General features: G+C 39.9%; 1 protein-coding gene across 3 annotated transcripts in view; it reads right to left on the reverse strand.

The window, feature by feature from the left end:
* The window catches only part of RUNX1T1 (RUNX1 partner transcriptional co-repressor 1), a 119,340-nt gene that overhangs the window by 23,790 nt on the left and 74,505 nt on the right, over positions 1 to 21,045 (reverse strand). For all 3 annotated transcript variants that reach the window (XM_068396040.1, XM_068396039.1, XM_068396041.1), the window contains 4 exons: positions 16,695 to 16,876; positions 7,960 to 8,210; positions 6,598 to 6,683; positions 5,737 to 5,938 (listed from right to left, as the gene is read on the reverse strand). In XM_068396040.1, the coding sequence (XP_068252141.1) occupies positions 5,737 to 5,938; positions 6,598 to 6,683; positions 7,960 to 8,210; positions 16,695 to 16,876 (721 nt within the window). The remainder of the gene's footprint in view (positions 1 to 5,736; positions 5,939 to 6,597; positions 6,684 to 7,959; positions 8,211 to 16,694; positions 16,877 to 21,045) is intronic.

The raw sequence follows: 21,045 nt of genomic DNA on the forward strand, positions 1-21,045 counted from the left end.
GCAGCACCCAGAAGTGAAAGTAAATTCTGCCTGGAAGGAAATGGAATGAAATCAGACAAAATTAGGAATAACCTGAAGTGACAAGGCAGCTCATACAGAAAAGGATAACAGAAAAAGCTTTATATGTCAGACATAACATGGATTTGTTAACGGTGAAAATTCAACAATGTTATTGTGCAGAATAAAGGGATGTACACTACTGAGTTTACTTGAAATTCACGGAGAGGCATGGTTTAAGAGCACTTGTTGATAATCAGTCTGGTTCCTACTGAAGTATGGAAAAGCCCAACAAGGAAACTAAAGGGACATACACAGGAAAGTAATCAATACTTGCCTGTGAAAAGCCTCTATGAAGTAAAAATAAAATAATTTTGAAATTGGAATTTTTTTTTTTTAATTTTCTATTTTAATGTGAAATATACTTTTCAGCAATAGAGTTGCTGGACTGGCACGTAAGAATACACATGAGGAAAAGGCAGAAAAATTGGTCTCAGTTTTGGACCTCACATCCTACTGAACAGCACAGAATTACATAATACATTGTTTTCTAAAATATACAGAAAAAGTACTATTTTTAGTTTATTCTGGATATTTTTTTAATAAGAAAGAAAACATTCACCAAAAAAAATCCTATAGTCACAATATGGTGCCATGTTCCATATGGGCCCTGATTATTTATTTCAAGAATGCATTCAACCATAAGAATCATTGACAGTTAACTGATCAAACAGGTTTCAGCAAGTACAAATATCCTGCAGACCGCTTATTTTTCATGATTTTAAGATATTGGTCTAGATGATCTTTCGAGGTCCCTTCCAATCCCTAACATTCTGTGATTCTGTGATTCTGTGATAAGGAGAATAGGTGCTGAAAGTACCGAGAGAGATGTGAAGTCATAAGAGCAGAAATAAGTACAGGTCTGGGAAGAGAAACTGAGACAAAATGTTAGGACCAAATAAAGAAGGTGAACTCTCATATGATAATAAGGACCAAATCCAAGAAAACAGAATAGAAAGACTTAAAAGGAAAGACGCGTTCAAAACTGTCAATAAGCCTAATTCGTATTTGGCAAGAAGGAAAGAAGATGGGTTGAAAATATGAAAGAACAGAGGTTTTTACCACTGGACAATGACATCAAAGCCTACAATAACAAAATAACAAGAAACAGAGGTGAACAGCTGATCTTTTGGGGACCTTTTAGAATTTATTGTATTTAAGAAAACACTGGCAGCGACAACAATACCCTGTGTGCCATAATGAACATTAGGGCTCAAGCATAATAAAAGCTGCATGTAACCAGCCCTGAACTATATCAAATATATATGCTTTTATATCTATTTATATGCTTTTCATATTTCATATGCAAGTTTTCCTTCATTCTACCCTACAATAAATGTAACACCATTGGTGGGATGCAGGCAACAAACTTCTCAGAGGAATTCATTGCCTTGTTTGTAAGAGTCAGGCTCAAAAGTGTGCCACTCCAATTAATGGAATATATAGACACAAATCTGAAGAAGTGTAATACTGAATGAGACTACCTTGCTAAGCTTGTTGAGGGGGATGTGAATTTCGAGTATTTTTGTGTACGTCTTTGCCCTTCTTTGTCTTCTAATACATTTTTCTTGCTATTATAACACTCCTTGAACATACGTGAAATTGCATTAAAAATATAGTTGTATTCTCATTTTAAAGAATAAGAAAAGGAAAACCACACAGGTACTGTGGTGCTGAATCATCCTCAACCACGATCAAACTTCCAATAACTAGTAGCAATAGATTTTTCCCTCTTTTATGCCACCTGTGAGTTATTTTGCAAAGCATGACAGTAACAAGGGTGGTATAAGGAATGGATAAAAGTGGCCCTAGTCCCAAGGAGGTCAGGAATGAATACTGAGAATATAAACCCACAGCGTTTCTGCAGCTGTAGTCCTATTGAACAGCATGCAATTCAGTACGCCGCAATCCAGCCCAAACCTTCCATGCAGTCAGTGGATTAAGAGCAATACTTAATATAATCAGTGACCAGTATTACAGAGGCTTTATATTCTAGACTGACAAGTTATAAATGTTACTGTGGTATTCACAGCATTCCTGTTAGCGCACATTGAGAATATCATGCTTATCACAGCAATGCTGATTATCTGCAAATGGCAAAGGAAAATCTTATAATCGCAGCGTGAACAGACACATATTGGCAGGAATGACCTGGCTAACACTGAAAGTAGAAGGGTGAACAACCTTTGATAAAATATAAACTAGCTCTGAAAGGGTTAACATCTTAAAATGTATTAAGAAACGGCTAACCTACGTGGTTTTGACAAATTCACATACTTCTGAGAACCCTGGCTTCCTGGGGCAAATTCTGCAGGTATTGGCACCCTTCAGTTGGAGATTTCAAACTCTGTTTTTTAAGATTTCCATTCAGATAAATTCAACAGACACAAAATATCAACATCACTGCAGACCTTCTGATGTGTGCCTACACTACTTATCTAGAGCCACAGCTGCACTCAGTAAGGTTATAGATCTTGTTTATAACCCACGATGTTGAAGAACCCTCATCTTTAATTTATCCGACTGTGTGTATTTCAGTATACATTGTCTGATATGTGCAATTATTCACTATTAGGCTGAAAGTTGCAGTCCTGCTGCAGTACATAGTACTGAAATTCTTCAGCAGAAATGGAAGAGTCGGATGATGTATTATTCACTTCACAGACCATCACAGTTCATCAAGTGAATATATATAAAGTCTGAGTCATTTTCAGACTTTCATAAACATGTATTATTCAGACTGAAAAGAATGGACCCATCTTACCTTCAACACACTCTTGGAGAATAATGAGAGCTTGTAACCTGTTGTAGCTGGCTAATGCATTTATTGGATTACACTGCATCAAAATGAATGATCAAGTATTTTATTTGATTTCTTAATTAAAAATATCAACAGAAAAATATAGATCAGATACTGTGAACTGTCAAGCTCAACATGATTTACAGGGATGTCAAATGACAAGAAGCACAAAAATCTTTGGCAGAATAAAAGGTCTGCTGGTTCAAAATGACGACCAGAGTTTTCTGCAATTTCTTTTGGACTCAAACTATCCATGCTAAATTTCAGCTCGGAGTTTTTCAGCAAGACCTATCTATGAAGACCGTGGCAAAATGTTTATAGTGAGAACTTATCACTTCAGCGATGATATTTTAATCGTAAGGAAACAGAAACAAAAGCACAGACAATGTAGCCATATGGCCCCCCTTTTTTTTTATCTCTTGCTAGTGGAGATGACAAGATGGATTTAAAGGGTGGATTACCTCGTTTAAAAAAAAAAAGTATAAAGGGAAATCACTGACATTTAGAATCCCTGAAGCAAAAAAACAATATTTACATGTTGTGGCACTTATATTTTCATTAAAGTGGAGGAATTTTTCAACCCCTTCCTCCTCACTCCGAAACTAAAATAAAAAGCCCTAAGCAGAACAGCATCTCAAGGCTCACAGACACTGTTTCAATTTTATTATACCTCTGAACGTTAGGAGTCTGCATTTTGTTAACTAGATTACTACCAGATTTGAGGAAACATAAGGATTACCTTTCCACAGTCTCCAAAGTATTTTCTGCCTTACATATCAAGACACAAAAGCATTTCTTACCAATATTTATGATTGACATGGATGCTACATCACTGAAGCGATCCAAGTTTCATGTCCATGAGTCTAGGGAAGTAGATTTTAAAGCCAAATAACCAAAATGGACATGTTAAAATTGAAATGGACTCACTCCAACCAGTTCAGTTGTACCTATAGTACTGCAGAGGTGACTGGTGTGTCCAATCACAGAATCACAGAATGCTAGGGATTGGAAGGGACCTCGAAAGATCATCTAGTCCAATCCCCCTGTCGGAGCAGGATTACCTAGATCATATCACACAGGCCAAAGGCTGTGCTGCATAATGTCTTTTTAAGCAAACAGACTTCGCTGTTTCCAAGAATTCAGCTGGACATATACAGAAACAAAATGAAAATATAGGGATCTAATTGTGTGTTTGATCTTACTTTTATCTTTTGTTGCTGTTGTTGTGGTTATGACCATTTTTCTTGGATTGTACTATTATCTATAAAGCTTTGATGAATGCCTTGAATTCCAGTTTCTTTGGGGAAATGATAAAAACTCAGTTTCCTTTCATTTTTTTTACGTACTAACTAGACTTACAAGCACCATGGCCTGGCTCTTTTTGCATAATAGCCTTACTAGAGATGGGTGCCACTGCTTTTGATCTAGGTATTACGTCTCAAGTGTTCTTCCCAAAGCTGTAGATGTGATCGACACTTCAGAAGTATTTATGAGTCTTTCTTTACATTAAACACTATTCGTACAAGCCATTACCTGAATGCTTCTTTCTGTGAAGGGCTCCTCTAGGTACTAGACTTGTTAGTGAAGTTGGGAACAGCATTTCCATAACCCTTCCTTTCACTGACTGAAGTTAATTTATAGAGCTATTGGCTCAGGTCATTTGACACAAAGAAAAAAACATTTTTTTGTTATTAAGAGGCACTAAATATTACAGTAAGAACTCTAAAGGTTTACCAAAAGGAAGATGGAAAGGGCATTAGATTTGTTTCTCTGTTTTTTCTATTTGCAATTAAATAAGTTTTAAGTTTAATAAGTTATTCTTAAGGTCAAAAGGAAAACACAGCTTTAAATAAAATATAGTTGCAAAATAACACACACATTCAATTCTACTAATGACCACAGTTTATGATGATTTTAAGCAGGTGGCATTGAATATGGACAATTTATTTTTTTAAAGATAAATATTAGACAAGAAATCATAGTTTGTTGTTCTCTTCAAAAGAGCAGAGAACAATAAAAAGGCACCACCAAGATGCGCTTCTTTACCATACCGAGGGGATGGTGTAGAAGCAAGCCAACATATTAATAAATTACAGAAAGCCCACAAAATAAAACTTGTTTTTATACAGCAGAATCATCTTGCAGTAGTTGTGTGAGGTACTGTGTGAGTGTGACTGTGAAGGTCTGCAGGGGGTGAAAGTCCAACTGCTTGGTCTGCTCCTTGTAAGTGGGCTTTGCAGCTTGAGACGAGCTCTGAGTGTCTCTGTGTAACCACACAGTGAGCAGTAACCATCGTGGCTCAGACACACCTGCTTAAGCTGCAGCGGTGGACACAGACCTAGGAGGATCATGTGTGTGTGGCTGTGGACATCCCAGATGTGTTTCTTTCTTACATGGAACCCAAACACAGCTAAGAAGCACCCACATCTTTACATCTCCCTTAATTTCCTTAGAAAAGACAACTTCCAAGTCAAGTCATTTGAGAAGGTGAAAGCCCTTGGTTTCACAGTGCTAACAATCCAGAAGTACCTGCAGTTTTCCTTAACCAAGCAGGCAACGGAGGGTGTTGAAGGGGACGGAGACTCAGTGCACATCTCACTGCTCTGCCATCCCTACATGACAGTCTGTCCTCCCGCCCCACGACTCTCAGACATTGCTGAATGGAAGCAGGTTACCCAGTATCATCAAAACCACCAAGCCATTTCACTTGCAAACATGACTGGTAGAGCATAAGAGTTATAGTTAATTCAGTAGTCAGAAGAGAGGAGTATTTCATCACTGTCACAAAACAAGAATCAGAAGAATAAATACAAACTTCATCTAGCACATAGCTGAGCTGAAACAGGATTGATAAACAATTTTTAATGAGGATACTGTACCTAATGTAACTGGATCTGGATTCACTGGACTCTGCTGTCTGGAATGACTACTGCTGCTGTTACCGCCTTTTTTTAAATCTTCCGCATCACTGTACCGTCGTATCCAGTAATTAAGCTCCTCACGGTCTGCTTCTTGACATCGCCGTAGTACAGTGAGAGATCGCCTAGTTTTTTCCACCATGTCCATTATACAGTTTAACAGCTATTCACAGTGGTGGATGGAGCAGAGAAAGAAAAAAGAACCTTTTATTCATAAACTGACAGAAAAAATAAAACATTAATGTGCTGAGTGCCTGGGTTTTAAGAATGAAGAAGTCTCTCCCTGTTATTTCCAATACAGCTGAAAAATTCTAGTTTTGCTTTTAAGAATGACAATCCCTTCCTGTTTAACTAGTGATCCTAAACTGTACAGATATGGATTTCTGGTGGAAAGGGAGAAGACAAGAAGGAAAAGACTGAACAGACTGTAGTCCCACCACTAGTATTACATGGCACCACAGAGGCCAGGAGAACTGGTCCAGAACTGATGCCTACAAATGTTACAAGAGCTAATAAATTCAAAGAACAAATACAATTAACCAGTACTAAGGGTGAGGGTCCTGTGTTCCAGAGCCAGGGTTTATGGAGCAGTGTACACCCCCCTTTTGGCAGTCTGTAATACCTGGGATACGGCAACAGGCATTGAACGGCAAGGCTTAATATGAGCTACCTAATAGTGAATATCAAGCCTTTCGATTTAATCACCAATGTTTTCAAAACTTGTCCAGGGATTCAGATTTGTTTTAAAAGAAAAGGTTTAAATTCCTATCTTAGAAGGGGTCCTTTCAGACAATTATACATAAGAGTACATTTAGCCCTTACATGGTCAAGGTGTTTCCACTCTTCTGCCCATTCTCTGTCTGTTAGCCTGTGATCAATCATTTCTTCTTGACGTGTGCCATGCAACCCTGCCAAAAAGGAGCAAATCATGTTTACAATGTTGGGAGTCCTCTAGGGGAAAAAAAAAAAGAAAAAAGAGCCTATCAGACAAATATATGACACGGTATCTGGTCTAGTATCAGGAATGCCATCACAAAAATAAATGGATGCTTAAAAACTTTGTTCTAAGTTCTCTTTAGCACTTTTCCCCACACAAGATGCACTGTTTTACTCAATTGAATGTCTTCAATTCTGCAAGTTCTGTAGGTTGCAAGATGACCTCTCAAGAATGTACGTAACCCTTTCTGACTATATAGAACTATAATATATATAATATATATTACAATATATAATTTTTTCATTTGCAGTACTTGAAGTCAGCAAGACAATTATTTGGTAACTCAGTGTATCAAATACTAGCTGTACTTCAGAGAGTTGAAAAAATATTAGTATAAACTCTATGTTATTTCACTAAATGCAGTAATTACTACCATGTCAACAGAGCATCATTAAGGGTTCATCCCTTCACAGATGTTTAAACAACATGTGGTTAAAATGTAGCACGTGTACCAGAGCAGCTGACATGATACAACCAAGCCAGTATTTATTATGAACACTCAAGAGGAACCAACACTTGCTCTTTGTTTAGCCTCCTCTATACAGATGCTGAATATTTGTAAATGTTCCTCTTTTGTTGAAGATTTGTTTAAGCCAATCAAGAATAGTAAGTGCACACGTGAAGCGAGCCAGGCAAATCCAAGAGCATCAGACACCCTGATGAACCAAAGTGTGCTGCAAGGGCTGCCCTGTGCGGGGTGTGGTTGGTGCTTCTGCTGTTCGCATCCTCTGCTGACATCCCCATGCCGCACTGCACTCTTGAGGTGTCGCCCACGAAACACTTCGGGAAAGGCTAATAGCCTTCTTCTAGACTAAGCTGAAATTAAGCTGTATCGCTGTTATCGTCACAAAATGTAGCATTAAAAGAAAAACAAAAGGCTCTACCTATCCTTGCCTGCCACACACCTGAGTGTCCGTGTCATCTATGCAGCTGTGAAAGCATAGGTTCCTCCTCCTGACTCTCCTGCTTTAGAGTGTAGCAAAGACACAACTGAATCCACTTTTGCAAATATAAATCTGAAATAAGGCCATCAGAAGCAGCTAGATGGACAAACAGCTATAAAGGCTACATCTGAATGACAGGTATATTTAATCGGGGAAAAAAAAAACCCTGTTCACAATACAGAATATAATTACAAAGAAAAGAGAAACCTAAAAAAAACAATGCAGAAAATCAACATGCCTTACCCATAGGTCTATTTCTGTCCCTGAGGTCCCTGTGGTTGGGGTGTCTGTATGAGTCCCTGTAGTGGTGGGCAATGGCCATATCATCCAAACGATAATGCTGAGGTGGAGGTGGGGTGGGATGAGGCAGACCATTGGGCTGATAAGATAAGCCATTATTTGGACTGTACCGCTGGCCTGGGCTAATAGTGCAGGGCCGCTTGCTTGGATGCTCTGAGTGCAAAGGCTCTCTGTCAAAGCCATTTTCTTTGGTTCTGAAAAACAAAGCAAAGGAACTTCAATTCACTTAACGAGAAGAGCTGCTCAGGAACATGCACTCCCACCTACACGTGCAGCTGTAGGAACTAAAGCTTGTTCTTTCACTTTGCTCCAAGTGTGTGGTGTTGCAGAACATTTCATACATTGCTTATTCAAAATATACAGAGGACGCATTCACCTTGTTTAACTAGCCCTGTAACTTGAAGAATAGTGGCAGGGTGAGCCTTCCGATGGAGCAGCTTGAAGAGCTGGGCTGGGGAGGGAGCAGCATTCACTGAAATCATCCGCTGATAGGATGGATACACACGTAATTGCAGAGCTGAAACAATCAACTGATACATGAAGCTAGAGGCTGAAAAATTCCTACTTTCAGTAGTGCTACGGCATATAGTTATTAGGGAAAAATTCCAGTTAATGTGTTTTTTTTCAAGGGCATAGCATACAGTCTTAAGGTAATGCGTGTCAGTGTGCTGAAGCTTGGCTGTACGTAATGCCAGGATGGGTTCCCATCAAGATCAGTGTCACACTGAGACTTTGGACAAGAATGACTCTAGATGATGAGAAATGCTTCCTTCAGAGACTTCTGTACCATCTGGGCTATTTCAGTCAAAGGTGCTGTGCCTGTCATTAATTTTGCAGGAAGGTGTGGTTAGACTCAAGTCCTCAATAACATTCAAGATTTCCCACTCCGTTACTCTTAGACAGGGGTTTTATCCTCAGGCAACTTTGAAGAGTTATCAGGGAGAAGGGCAGTTTTTTACTTTACAGATACTCGTTAATTCAATTCATAATCTGCTATTTCCAAAGAACGTTCTACTTTGCACCTCTGCCTGAGAACCTGGAACTCACACTGAACTCATTTTCCCTTAAAATTAAAAAACAAAGGCTAGAGTTACTTCAATGGGTTCACAACTCCTTTTAGGGAAGCTTCGTTTCACTGAAGTACTGGGTTTTTTTTTATCACTGGAATAAACAAAACCTACAAATATTAGCTTTGAACAGAAAGGTTATTAGATATAAATATCGCAGACTGTTGGGGTTGCATCCCACCCTCAAAAAAGCTTTATTAAACAGCTGATATACTCCAGCCTTTTTTAAAGAGAACTTTCTCCTCTGTGATTTATCGGCGGCATAATAGATCTTCCTAGTCATAACATAACTTTTTATCACTTTGACAGCAAGGTAAATTTGATTTCATTTTCTTGTTTGCCTGCTGTTAAAACCAACTTCCCTTCAACAAACCCTCTGCCACAAACCAACCAACCTCGAGGGACTGCCTGTGGAGAAACACGCAATGTATTAATGGTTGCCCCTCAATAGGTTCTCCTTTAATGTCAATGAGAGGAAGGATGAAACCAAATCTTTGCCAATATCCACTGGGAGAGAGGATCAAAGTAAGATCTTTCAATTACCAGCAGGAAATGAAAAGGTGGGTTGCACTGTTTTCAGAAGGAGTAAAGAGATTTTCCAGGGACCTCGCCGCAATCACTAATGCCAGAGAAGCTGCAGGTATATATATTTTATTATACCTATACCTTAACTTGGCAAAGAGGGGAGAATCTTTCACCAATACAGCAGGACAGCTGTTCTAATTTTGGGCAGGGATATAAAAGACATACTTCGTTCAAGTGGAGAATGTACCGTGACAAGTAGGAATCCAGTTTTCCCTTTCTGAACTATAATTAGATGTTAAAATCATGTATTTTCATACAAATGTACATATTTGCACCTTACTGTACAGGTACTTCTGTGGGGTTTTTTAGGAATGCTTTGTACTTAATTAACTGGAATGAACGGCATTAGCTTGGACAGCACACCAGCACATCCATTTTCTTCTAGAACCCTGAGTTTAACTAACATAGAAATTAACATTACCACTGAAAACACATTTACTGAAACTAAATTCCTGTTTTTGCTATTATACTGGATAATGGCTCTTGTGTCTCTTCTGGGTGTTGAAACCTCAATTCCACAATTTGCCATTATATTTTCTGCACTGGCCAAATTAACAATGTAGCAGAACACCATAATGAGGCTGTATATAAACTCATTTAGTGTTTTTGACCATAAAGTACATAAAAATGTAACAATTTATAAAGTCTCATTAGAACAGGAATCACTGGCGAATTTACTATATCTGAATATATTGAATATAGTGATAAAAGACAGACGGTCGAGTACTTAAGAGTGCCATAATACAGATGCCCTGAACTCAACCTACTGTTCTGCCTCTGATCTCAGTCCTACTCATTCTTCCAGGTCTCACCCCCTTGGGACAGCAGAATTTCCCCAGGTGCCTGAGGCAGCACTCCTGTTTCACAGTAATTGGCAGACCCATGGAGTACTAGTTCCAAATCCAAAACCACCAAATTTTCATCTGATTTCATCTGATTTTTATCCAATCCATCTGATTTTGCAAAGCAACAACAAGCTGTAGACACGAAATAAAATTAAATGTGTAGGAAGCCTAACTAACACATTTTCTTGTTTTTCTTTTTCTTGCTCCTGTTGGTCATGTTTTCCTTGACACGCACATAAACCAACACTGTTATTTGGAAAATTTGCAATATGATAAAGATGGGATCCCTCAGCTATAAACATGCAAGGGGTCATTTTGCTTGGAGCCATGATTTACTCAGATTAAAGACAGCAGAATAGATACTAGTCATTAGTCTGTACCCATTTAACAGACTTTACGTTGTTTGTAAGTTATCATTTCCGTTTTAAATGATTGCAATTTATGGATAATTTCCTGGGTAGGAAACCTGACCATGAAAAACTCCCTTGTCTGGAAAATTAAGTTTCACCTGATCAAGAGTATTACACCAATTTCAAAGAACACTGAAGTCAGCTTGCAAGAAGGAGGCAAAGCTGTTCTTCTGCTATTTGTGCAAGATGCTTTGATTTAAATTGGACTTCCACCAATAAAGTCTTGATGACCAAACAGTGATAATGCTTTGCTGGAATAAAATACTTATTTGGTTTATAGCACTGTATTACAGAAAAGATTAATATTGCCTTGCTAACAGTTCATATTAAGAAAATTATTTTTAAATTCCTCATAATTACACATGTCTTACAAGGAGCATAGCTGTAATAGCTGTGAGCATCCTTCACCTTACTGAGATGTGGAGGAGCTTCTTCAAATAAGATTTACCTAACAGAATTATCAAAGTCAGTCTCTGTGCTCAGGTACCTTCGACATGAATTCCTTGTCAGGGTGCCAAGAGTAAAGCAAGTACAGGAGCACTTTCTAAAGTCATAAAACAATCACGGCCACTTTTGCTTTCTTCTCACTCAAAATTATGGCTACTCTAACAGATTTTTTTGCTGTCCTATATTCACTTTATAGGCAGCTGTCATAAATGTAGAGTCACTATATGACATGCTCATGTGCCATACAGCCCTTCCCAGCAAGCTCAACGGATGACTAATTAGCAAAAAGTCTTTTGTGGTTAATGTATTTAAAATCATGTTATTTGTAACTAAGCATTCATTCACCAAAATAAAAACTCGCATTGGTCCAAGCTGCTTTGCTTTACTACAGTAGAATGTAAACAAAATCTAGTGAACACTTTGTTCATGACACGTCATGAACAAATTACCAAAATGTGTTGTCTCCTCAGGTGTCAGTTTTTCTCTCTTGCAGTGACTGATGGTTCCCAGTGTTATTACAGAAACAGATTGATCTTTTTAATGAGCTAGTTTAATAGACTCCAAAATCTAACCGTGGCTGCTCATCCGTGTCAGACCATATGCACCAAGAAAACATTCAGTAAAATACGAAGCTCTGCTGTCAGATTGCTCTATAAAACCTCATATACAGTAGACTTGGATATGCAGATAAATAACCAGAATTCGCTGTCTCCCACAGCATCCTCCTAGACAAACTGGCTGCCTGGGGCTTGGATGGGTGGACTCTTCAATGGGTTAAAAACTGGCTGGATGGCCGAGCCCAGAGAGTGGTGGTGAATGGGGCAAAGTCCAACTGGCGTCCGGTCACTAGCGGTGTTCCCCAGGGCTCAGTTCTGGGGCCGGTGCTGTTCAATATCTTTATAGATGATCTAGATGTAGGGATTGAGTGCACCCTCAGCAAATTTGCAGATGACACCGAGCTGGGTGGGAGTGTCGATCTGCTGGAGGGTAGGATGGCCCTACAGAGGGATCTGGACAGGTTAGATAGATGGGCCGAGACCAACGGCCTGAGGTTCAACAAGAACAAGTGCCGGGTCTTACACTTGGGCCACAACAACCCCATGCAGCTCTACAGGCTGGGGGAAGAGTGGTTAGAAAGCGGTCTGGTGGAAAGAGACTTGTGGGTGCTGATCGACAGCCGGCTAAACATGAGCCAGCAGTGTGCTCAGGTGGCCAAGAAGGCCAATGGCATCCTGGCCTCTATTAGGAATAGTGTAGCCAGCCGGTCTAGGGAAGTGATCGTCCCTCTGTACTTGGCACTGGTGAGGCCGCACCTTGAGTACTGTGTCCAGTTCTGGGCCCCGCACTTCAAGAAAGATGTTGAGGTGTTGGAGTGAGTCCAGAGGAGGGCGACCAAGCTGGTGAAGGGTCTGGAGGGTCTGACCTATGAGGAACGGCTGAGGGAGCTGGGGTTGTTTATCCTGTAGAAGAGGAGGCTCAGAGGTGACCTTATTGCAGTCTACAACTACCTGAAGGGAGGTTGTAGTGAAGTGGGAGTTGGCCTCTTCTCCCAGGCAACTAGCGATAGGACAAGAGGACACAGCCTCAAGCTTTACCAGGGGAGGTTCAGGTTGGACATTAGGAAGAATTTCTTTTCAGAAAGGGTTATTAGACATTGGAATGGGCTGCCCAGGGAGGTGGTGGAGTCACCATCTCTGGATGTGTTTGAAAAAAGACTGGACATGGCACTTAGTGCCATGATCTAGTTGACAGGGTGGTGTCAGGGCAATGGTTGGACTCGATGATCCCTGAGGTCTCTTCCAACCCGGTTGATTCTGTGTGATTCTGTGAAAATGCAGATGCAAAAAAGGTTCTGAAATTATAAGCAGAAAAAATTACTGTATGTGAATTTTCTTTAATAAAAAAATCACCATGTGGATGTGGTTGTGTGTAACACACACGTTCCACTTCCTTTTCTTAATCCCTCACTGTATTTTACCTCTACTGGAGTTAACGGTATGCAGTTACCCGTGCCCAAAAGAAAAATGTAAATATGGAAGAATGTGTGTTCATATATTTCTAATATATGTGTGTATGTATCATATACACAGACATGCATCTATATATGATATATGTATTACATACAGATTATATACAATGTGTATATATATATATTTATCTCATATCCCTTGGGAAGTGAAAAAAATACCACAATTTGCTTCAGTGACAGACATATCTCCAAACAAAATTATTCCAATTGCATTTAGTTCCCCTGGAAAGATGTTGCCTTTCAGTAGTTTTTTTCCATATTCCAGAAACAGAGTCACAGCATACCCTCCTATGAAAGGATGCCTCATATCTTCTGCTGTATTTTTATTACTATATTTGAAAACTATTTAGATATCTGAACAAAAGGTATATACATTTCCAGATGCTTCCTGCTGCTCCTCTGTAAACAACTAAAATTAATAGTGTAATGAGCATAAAGCCAGACAAGTATTTGTTTTCAATACTCAGTCTAGGCATGCTCTGACTCCGAGGACAGTTTTTTGTGGTTGATTTACTTACATTATCCAAATTAAAAGGTATGCAAACTCCCATTCAGTAAATTTAAGAATCTTTCCAACAGGATCTTGGTTCTTTTTACTAGATCTGTAGTACAAATGCTCTTGAGTGCCCGAGACAACTCCACTGATCTTTGTTCAGCCAAAACTACCATACGAGTTTATTTTTTTCTGTATAGTTTTAATCATATTCAACAGAGAAGTAGCTGTGACTAACCACTGACAGTATTGCTTGATACTGCAAAAAAAACAACTTATTTTTTAAGCTCAAGGCACCATTCCAATGGGTGAACTGGGCAGTCTCTTTCCTGGTCTTTCATGACAGCAAAGAATCTCAGGGTCAAAAAAAAAAGGACGTGTTTTTCCGAAACGCCGCTTCCCCAGAACTGAGGAGCCTAACTTCAAGCAGTGATTGACAGAGGCTGCCGGTTGATAGCTTTGGCACTTTGGAGCACACAGGCCAGTGGGACACTCTGCATTACAGTCCCTCCCTGGACGCGCGGGAACTCAAACGCAGGGTCTTGCCCACAACACTGGAAGTTATGCTGTCCACCCCTCACCCCAAAAGCTGCATTACTACAAGGAGAGGAACTGAAGACTCCTCGAGATGGATGGAGCCTAAGAGAGACTTCAGTGGTGAAGGCAAAGGCTCTCGCAAGCAGAGACTTACAAGTTTCAAGAGCACCTATGTATTTTAACTGAAAAGAAACGCTGAGAACAAAACTCATAAACCAGACTTAAATTTCTCTAGGTCCAAGCCTCAGTTTTAATCAAAAGACAAAGGCTGACTTTAAAATCCAATATCCTTCTGATCTGCCGATCCCTTTATGGGCTACTCCTATGTCTTTTTTGCTATAAGACTAATTCAGGCTCTTTTCATTACTAAATTCTCATACCAGTCTTTATCTGCACCACCCATCCCCTCCCACGCAACCCTGACTGAAGGTCCTGGTGAGACCGTATTTGTTACAAAATAACCGAAATGAAACACTGTCAAACTGGGTCTCAAAGCAGGGGAAGTATTATTCCATAATGCTAAGGAAGAAAAACAAAGGAAATATTTTATTGCCCATTTTTCCTTTGTGGCCTTATGAGAGAAGCAAGTAACACTGCTCTCAGCAAAAAAAAAGTAAGCTATGGCTTCCAGGAGAAGGCACATCCCTCTTCTCCTCTGTATTCTCTGCCAAGCAAGACCTCATGGGCTTATGAGATAATTCAATGTGTGTCTATCTACTTGTAGGAAAAATACCGTGTCTGCTACCGACACTGGACTACAATATGCTGATATTTAAGTTATTCACAAGATGCACAAGATTTTAGGAGGTCTTTTTTATAGATGTTTTGGTACATCACTCTGCAAAGACTGAGGATATGCAGCAGAACTGCCCCAGCGAGCTAAATTTCATCTTTGGAAATGTTATCTCTTTGCACAGAGTAAGAGACTACATGGAAAACGTCTGAAAATTAATCATCTTTCTTGCATGTAGTTAGCAGGTTTGTAGTAACACCGACGGCTGTTTCAGTTTGGTGTAGCTGTCAGGGAAAAATCATGAAAGGAGGGTATACAGAAAAGGGCTTCTCTGCTGGTATCTTTATTTTCTTGCTGGTCCATAGGGATTTCCCCGAAACACAATCTAAAGCAAGCTAATTTCAAATACTTTCACGTTTTTTTCTCGTGGCTACGTTACTTTAATTTTTACTGTTCACTTCGGTCTATGAGAAGCTTAAAGTTTTACTATGAGCTTTCAGACTTTCTCTTTGGTTTTGTGCTATCTCAGCCTGTCCCTACACAAAAATATCACCTGTATAAACTTGCAAGTCTTCTTGACTTTGCAAATCTTCACCTTTTTCATTTAAAAGATAACTAGGACACTTGCCATGCCTTGTGCATGCAGGCAGTGGCATTTGGCAGAACAGCATTATAAAAGTTTTCCACACTATAAAATCCATGGCAAACAAAACTATGAAAAATCAAATATTTGGGCCTCCCAAAGGTAATATCTGCTAGCTGAATTTCTAACTCTATCCTGGGAAGACAGTTAAAAATAAATAACCACAAGAGTAATTTTCTTGTAACACTAAACAAAGAACCGTATTCAAATAATAAAAAGATAAAACTTCCATATCCGTAAAGCCGCTGTACTTCGCACACTCGCACTCACTTGCCCTGTTTCTGCATGGACTCTTTCTCAGCTCAACAAGAAAATGGATTTCAGTGAATACTTCTCCAGTTTGGAAGAAATATCCTTATGGACATTGGATATATGGATATGCAAACATGGCACAGCAGAAGGAGTCAAAGTCCTCACTGCTCTCTGGAGCTTGCCTTGTACTTCCCAATGAGTGCCTCGCCACTTTCCCCGCATTTACTGTTTAATCCAACGAAACCTCAAATACAAAGGACTTGCGTATGGAGCTGGAGTGATCTGCTGCTCATCACTTCATGATGCACAGAAACACTGTGCACCAAATGGTTAGTACGGTACTGGCTGACCAGTATTATTTCTACGTAGATATGACCACGGTGAGTCCTCAGGCTGCCTAAGTCAATGTGTGCATATATGTATACACACACACACACATACACACATGCATACGCACATAGAGAAAGGCAATTAGGCCATTGCACAGCTGTAATGAGGGCAGGACCTGCACCCAGGGAACACCATCCCAGTTCCCCCCAGGCACCCACCCACACGTTCCCCCCTGGCTAGCGGAGCTCGGCGCCTTCGACCCATGGGACATTTCTGAGCAGGATGTGAAAGGCGCGGCGGCGCTCACCTGTCTGGAGTTCGCCTCTTCCCGTTTTCGTTCACATCGAGAAGCAGCTCTGAGGAGTCAACAGGTGAGGTGGTGCTGGCATCCAGAAGCAGCTGTTCATGCTGGGCGAGGTACTGGGCTGGGTTCTGCTTGGCTAGCCTTGCACAGTGCAGCAGCTCCCGCTGCAGCAGGGGCAGATTGGCCTGCAAGAGCGTTGCACACGTTAAGAGGGAAGCTTGCAGGCAGTTTCAACACAGATGAAGCAGAAAAATCAGAAATCAAAGGAAAGCCTGCTCTGGGATGAGCCTGTTGCAAGCATCCTCAATTAGGTTTGTTGTGGTTAGCTGCCTGAAAGCAGGCAGCCTCCTTACGGGGTCAGGTCATGGCTGTGGTACATATGCATGGAAGGATGGGAGTTTATTTACGAAAATGGAAAATAAAACTGAAAATGCTGTGAGAAAACTAGGTCTGAGCTCCACATCTTTAAAAGGGGAGAAAGAACTGCCCTGGCTGACTTCAACTCCTTTCTTATTACCCGAAACCTCAGTTCTTAGGGAGCAGCAGTTTTCAACAAGTGAGAACCTTCTTCAATATTTGTTTCCCATTCAGGCTGCAGTTAGTACTTAGAAATCATTTGAAACCACAGGATCCACCGCTCTAAAAGTCTCCTCTGTCATCATTCTTCAAGGGCCTTGGGGAGAACAAGATGGACCTCGGCTTTCCCATTACACTTGCAGTTACACGTTAAGGTAAAGATTACAACAAAATCTCATGTTCCAAGGCTTCAGTTAATCACTACTGACATCATACTTAGTCATACTTCTTGCCAGATTTGAGACCAAGGTAGAATTGTATGACCTTCCCGTTGGAGGAGACAGTTACACATCCTGGGAAACTTCTTCCTTTCTTTGCAGCATAAGCATACATCGATACTACGATAGTCCAGTCATTTCTTACCTACTTATTTGTGCCATAAGGTGATGTGCCCTGACCTCTCTTGTTCCATGCCTAGTGCACAATGATTTCTTGCCTGAGGATTTTCAAGTATTGGATTCAACTTCATGACCTTTAGTAACAGGAGATAAGACAAAGATCTCCAACGGTCCTCTTTGCTTTGAAATAACTCCCAGGGAGGGAAAGCTTTTTGATTTTTTTTAAATATAAGTCAAAAAGGTTGTGAAACTAACGTGCGGGGAATGAAGAAAAAAAAGCAGATGTTCTATTAAGTTTTGAGCACAGGATCTTGGTAAATTACTTTGCTAGAATTGTAACAATGGCAAATGCTCCAGCACCTGTTGCTGAACCTTAAGAGTAGATCCACTGTGCAACAAAAAAATGCCAGAATACAGTTAGTACATATGAAGCTTTTCAACAGCAAAATAAACCCAGCAATTGCTATCACTTATTCATCTTAGGATGGGAAGACAGCTGATTGTGGAACATTAAGTCCTTTCAGACCTCCATAGAACACAAATATTTTGCAAAAGTACCAAAAGAAATAGCTTTTGGTTATTATCTGCCATGTTTTCACATTTTTTGCCCAGGGCTACCACATAACAGAGAGAGATATTGAACGCTTTGGTGAGCAGCGTTTTTTCACTTGTTTTAATTTGATTGTTATTTCTTAAAAGCTCACATAGAATCAAAGTCAAGACATCCAACTAGCTAAACTGCCTCATGTGGCAGAAAATTATTAGAGAAGTTCACTTATATTTACAAATAAATATCTGGAGGAAATAATAAGATCAGACCTAGGATTTTAATAGTGGTGCATACTTGGAAGATGTATCACCACATCTCAGCACTCCTGAGGTAGAAATGTGAAGTTCCCACTTTGCAGTTGAGAAATCAAGAAAACACAATACATTTGCATTCCTTATCCACTATCACAAACAAAAGGGACCTATTTCATACACAGGCATTCCTGGCTCCTGGAGACAATCAAATTTTGAACTTGTTAGCAAAAACCTTGAGTTATTTTACTTGTTTTCCTTCTCCTAACAAAATGTTCCTTCTTGCTCTTTAACTGCAAATATGAACATTTGCAGTTAAATCTATCCTTTATTCTAAATGGATTTAACATGTTTTCTGTGCACAGAACACACGTGTACAACCTTTAATATATTTATTAAACATGGATCTACTCAGTTTCTTAATTTTTTAGAAGTTATCATAGAAAACTATGAATGACATGCCTTGCAATTTGGGTTTATAAAGGCATCAAGCAACGTTTGGACGAAGACTTAAACTCAAAGGGAAGAAAAGCAGTATTTGAAAACTTTTGGTTCAACACAACTACTTCCAGTCTGCTCAAGACTTTATTCTAAACCATCTTTATCAAACCACATACTAAAAAATAATTGGTTTAATGGAAGGAAAAAAATCAGGACCTCTCTATGGCTAGGTCAAATGTACAGACACCTTCTGGTCACCATGGCCCCAATACACGAGAACTAGTTTTTGGGAAGATGGATGCAGAATTAAGCACTGATACTCTCCCTACTGTGAGCAAGGATAGATCAGGCTCCTAAGGCAACTCAAGCATACTCATGCAGACTCGGAAACCAAAATGGCCTTGGACACAAAGGCTTATGCAGAGGTTCAGCTCTGACAGTAGAGGCAGTTCTGCCAATGTGCAGCAGCACATTTCTCCCAGCATCCCTGCTGGCGCCTGCACACAGACTTCTACACCTCTACATGTGAGAGGTACAAACCAGTTCTTGACCAGAAGCCAGATGTATATGATAGAAAAACACTGACTGCAAACAAACGTGGTATTACCGGCTCACAGTCCCCTAAAATGCTGCACTTCAGTGTCTGAAATATGCTCTTACACTTGTTTTGGATTGGACCTTATATCAAGATTATATTCAAGATTTAGGTAGTGTCTTAGCCTCCTCCATCAGTTTTATAATCAATCACAGATAGGAACAGGAGAATATGTTTTTTACTCAGCTGTCAGACCTGTTTTCCACTTTGAAATGAAGTGTTCTAACCAGAAAAGAAAACATTATCTCTGCACCTGCAAAAGAAGCTACAGCTCCAAAAGGCTGTTTAATAATTCCAGTGCTCACTCCAGGTAATTAGTTAATAATTTTCCATTGTTGGATGTTCCTACTTTCTTCAAAACTTTAGCAACAGAAATATTTCAGTATTATAATTTAAATAAAGAGGCTTCATTATAATATAGTACAATTAGGCTTTGATGTAAGTTTAAATGAATTATTTACAGACATTTAAAGTAAAAAACCTAAAGATTTAAACTGAGACAAATTTTTGTTCAGAGAGCCCGAGTAACTCAAAATCATCAAATCATATATTGATATTGATGTTTGAAACAAATATGCATCGCACATCTATAGAAAAACAGAGTGTTGGCAGTACTGAACATGTACACCATGTACCACTTAAATTTAATAGACTAAATCCTGATGGATATTAATACAGACAATGTGCACAAAAAGGCTCCCAGCCAATGAAGGCTTCCGCAGGTGAATGATCTTATCTTCCTCTGAACCAGAATTGGTAGGAAGATAAGCAACTTGATGACTATTTATTATCTGTAATAGATCAGTGCTCCCTGGCGTGAGGCACCGTACAAGCACATGGTGAGGGGTAGCTCCTTTCCCAGAATTTTTATTACAGAGGCACAAATATCGGCTTCCAACTGCAATGCAGCGTTTGGTAGACCTAGCAATCTGTAGTGGATCTAGACCAGACAGGATATACAGTATGCAAAAGGTTTCATGAAGGTCTGGGTGACCTGCCTATGGTCAGGTAACAGATCAGAGGTAAAGCTGGGAACAGAAAATAGGTCTGGCTTCAGGACAAGTCTACGGCACAGAATGGACTGCAGGGCCCAGGAGTCTCTCTCTTGCCATGGTAATGCTGCAAGGTGCAGCAGAGATCCTACCTCTGGTTCCAAGAAGCAATATTGCCATGTCAGCACAGTCCTGAAGGCAAAAAATCATTTTAGCTAAATTTGGACCCAGATTGCTTTGGTCTACAATAAATACATATATAAAAATCACATGTATTTGTCGGGTGCTCCATCAACAAGCACAGAATATCTTCTACCTGGGCCCTGCTCAGCAGACAACTTGGTTTTTTTCCTGCCACAGAGTTAGCAGGCAGTTTGGCTGTGGGAATACGTGTCCTTAAAAATAGTGAGGTACCTAACTATTGCCTTGAGCGTTCAGCTGTGTACGAGCACATCTCCTTCACCCTTCTCCTTCACCCTTCGTCATCAGACAACAGCTACTTATCTGGAGGTGCAAAACCAGAGAACGGAAGGCTCATCTCAGTTCACATCCATCCACACTTACTAAGCTGAACAAGATGAAAAACGGCAGAATCAGGCTCAAATAACAAC

The sequence above is a fragment of the Nyctibius grandis genome, chromosome 3 (genome assembly GCF_013368605.1).
Source record: "Nyctibius grandis isolate bNycGra1 chromosome 3, bNycGra1.pri, whole genome shotgun sequence".
In the NCBI taxonomy this organism is placed as follows: domain Eukaryota; kingdom Metazoa; phylum Chordata; class Aves; order Nyctibiiformes; family Nyctibiidae; genus Nyctibius; species Nyctibius grandis.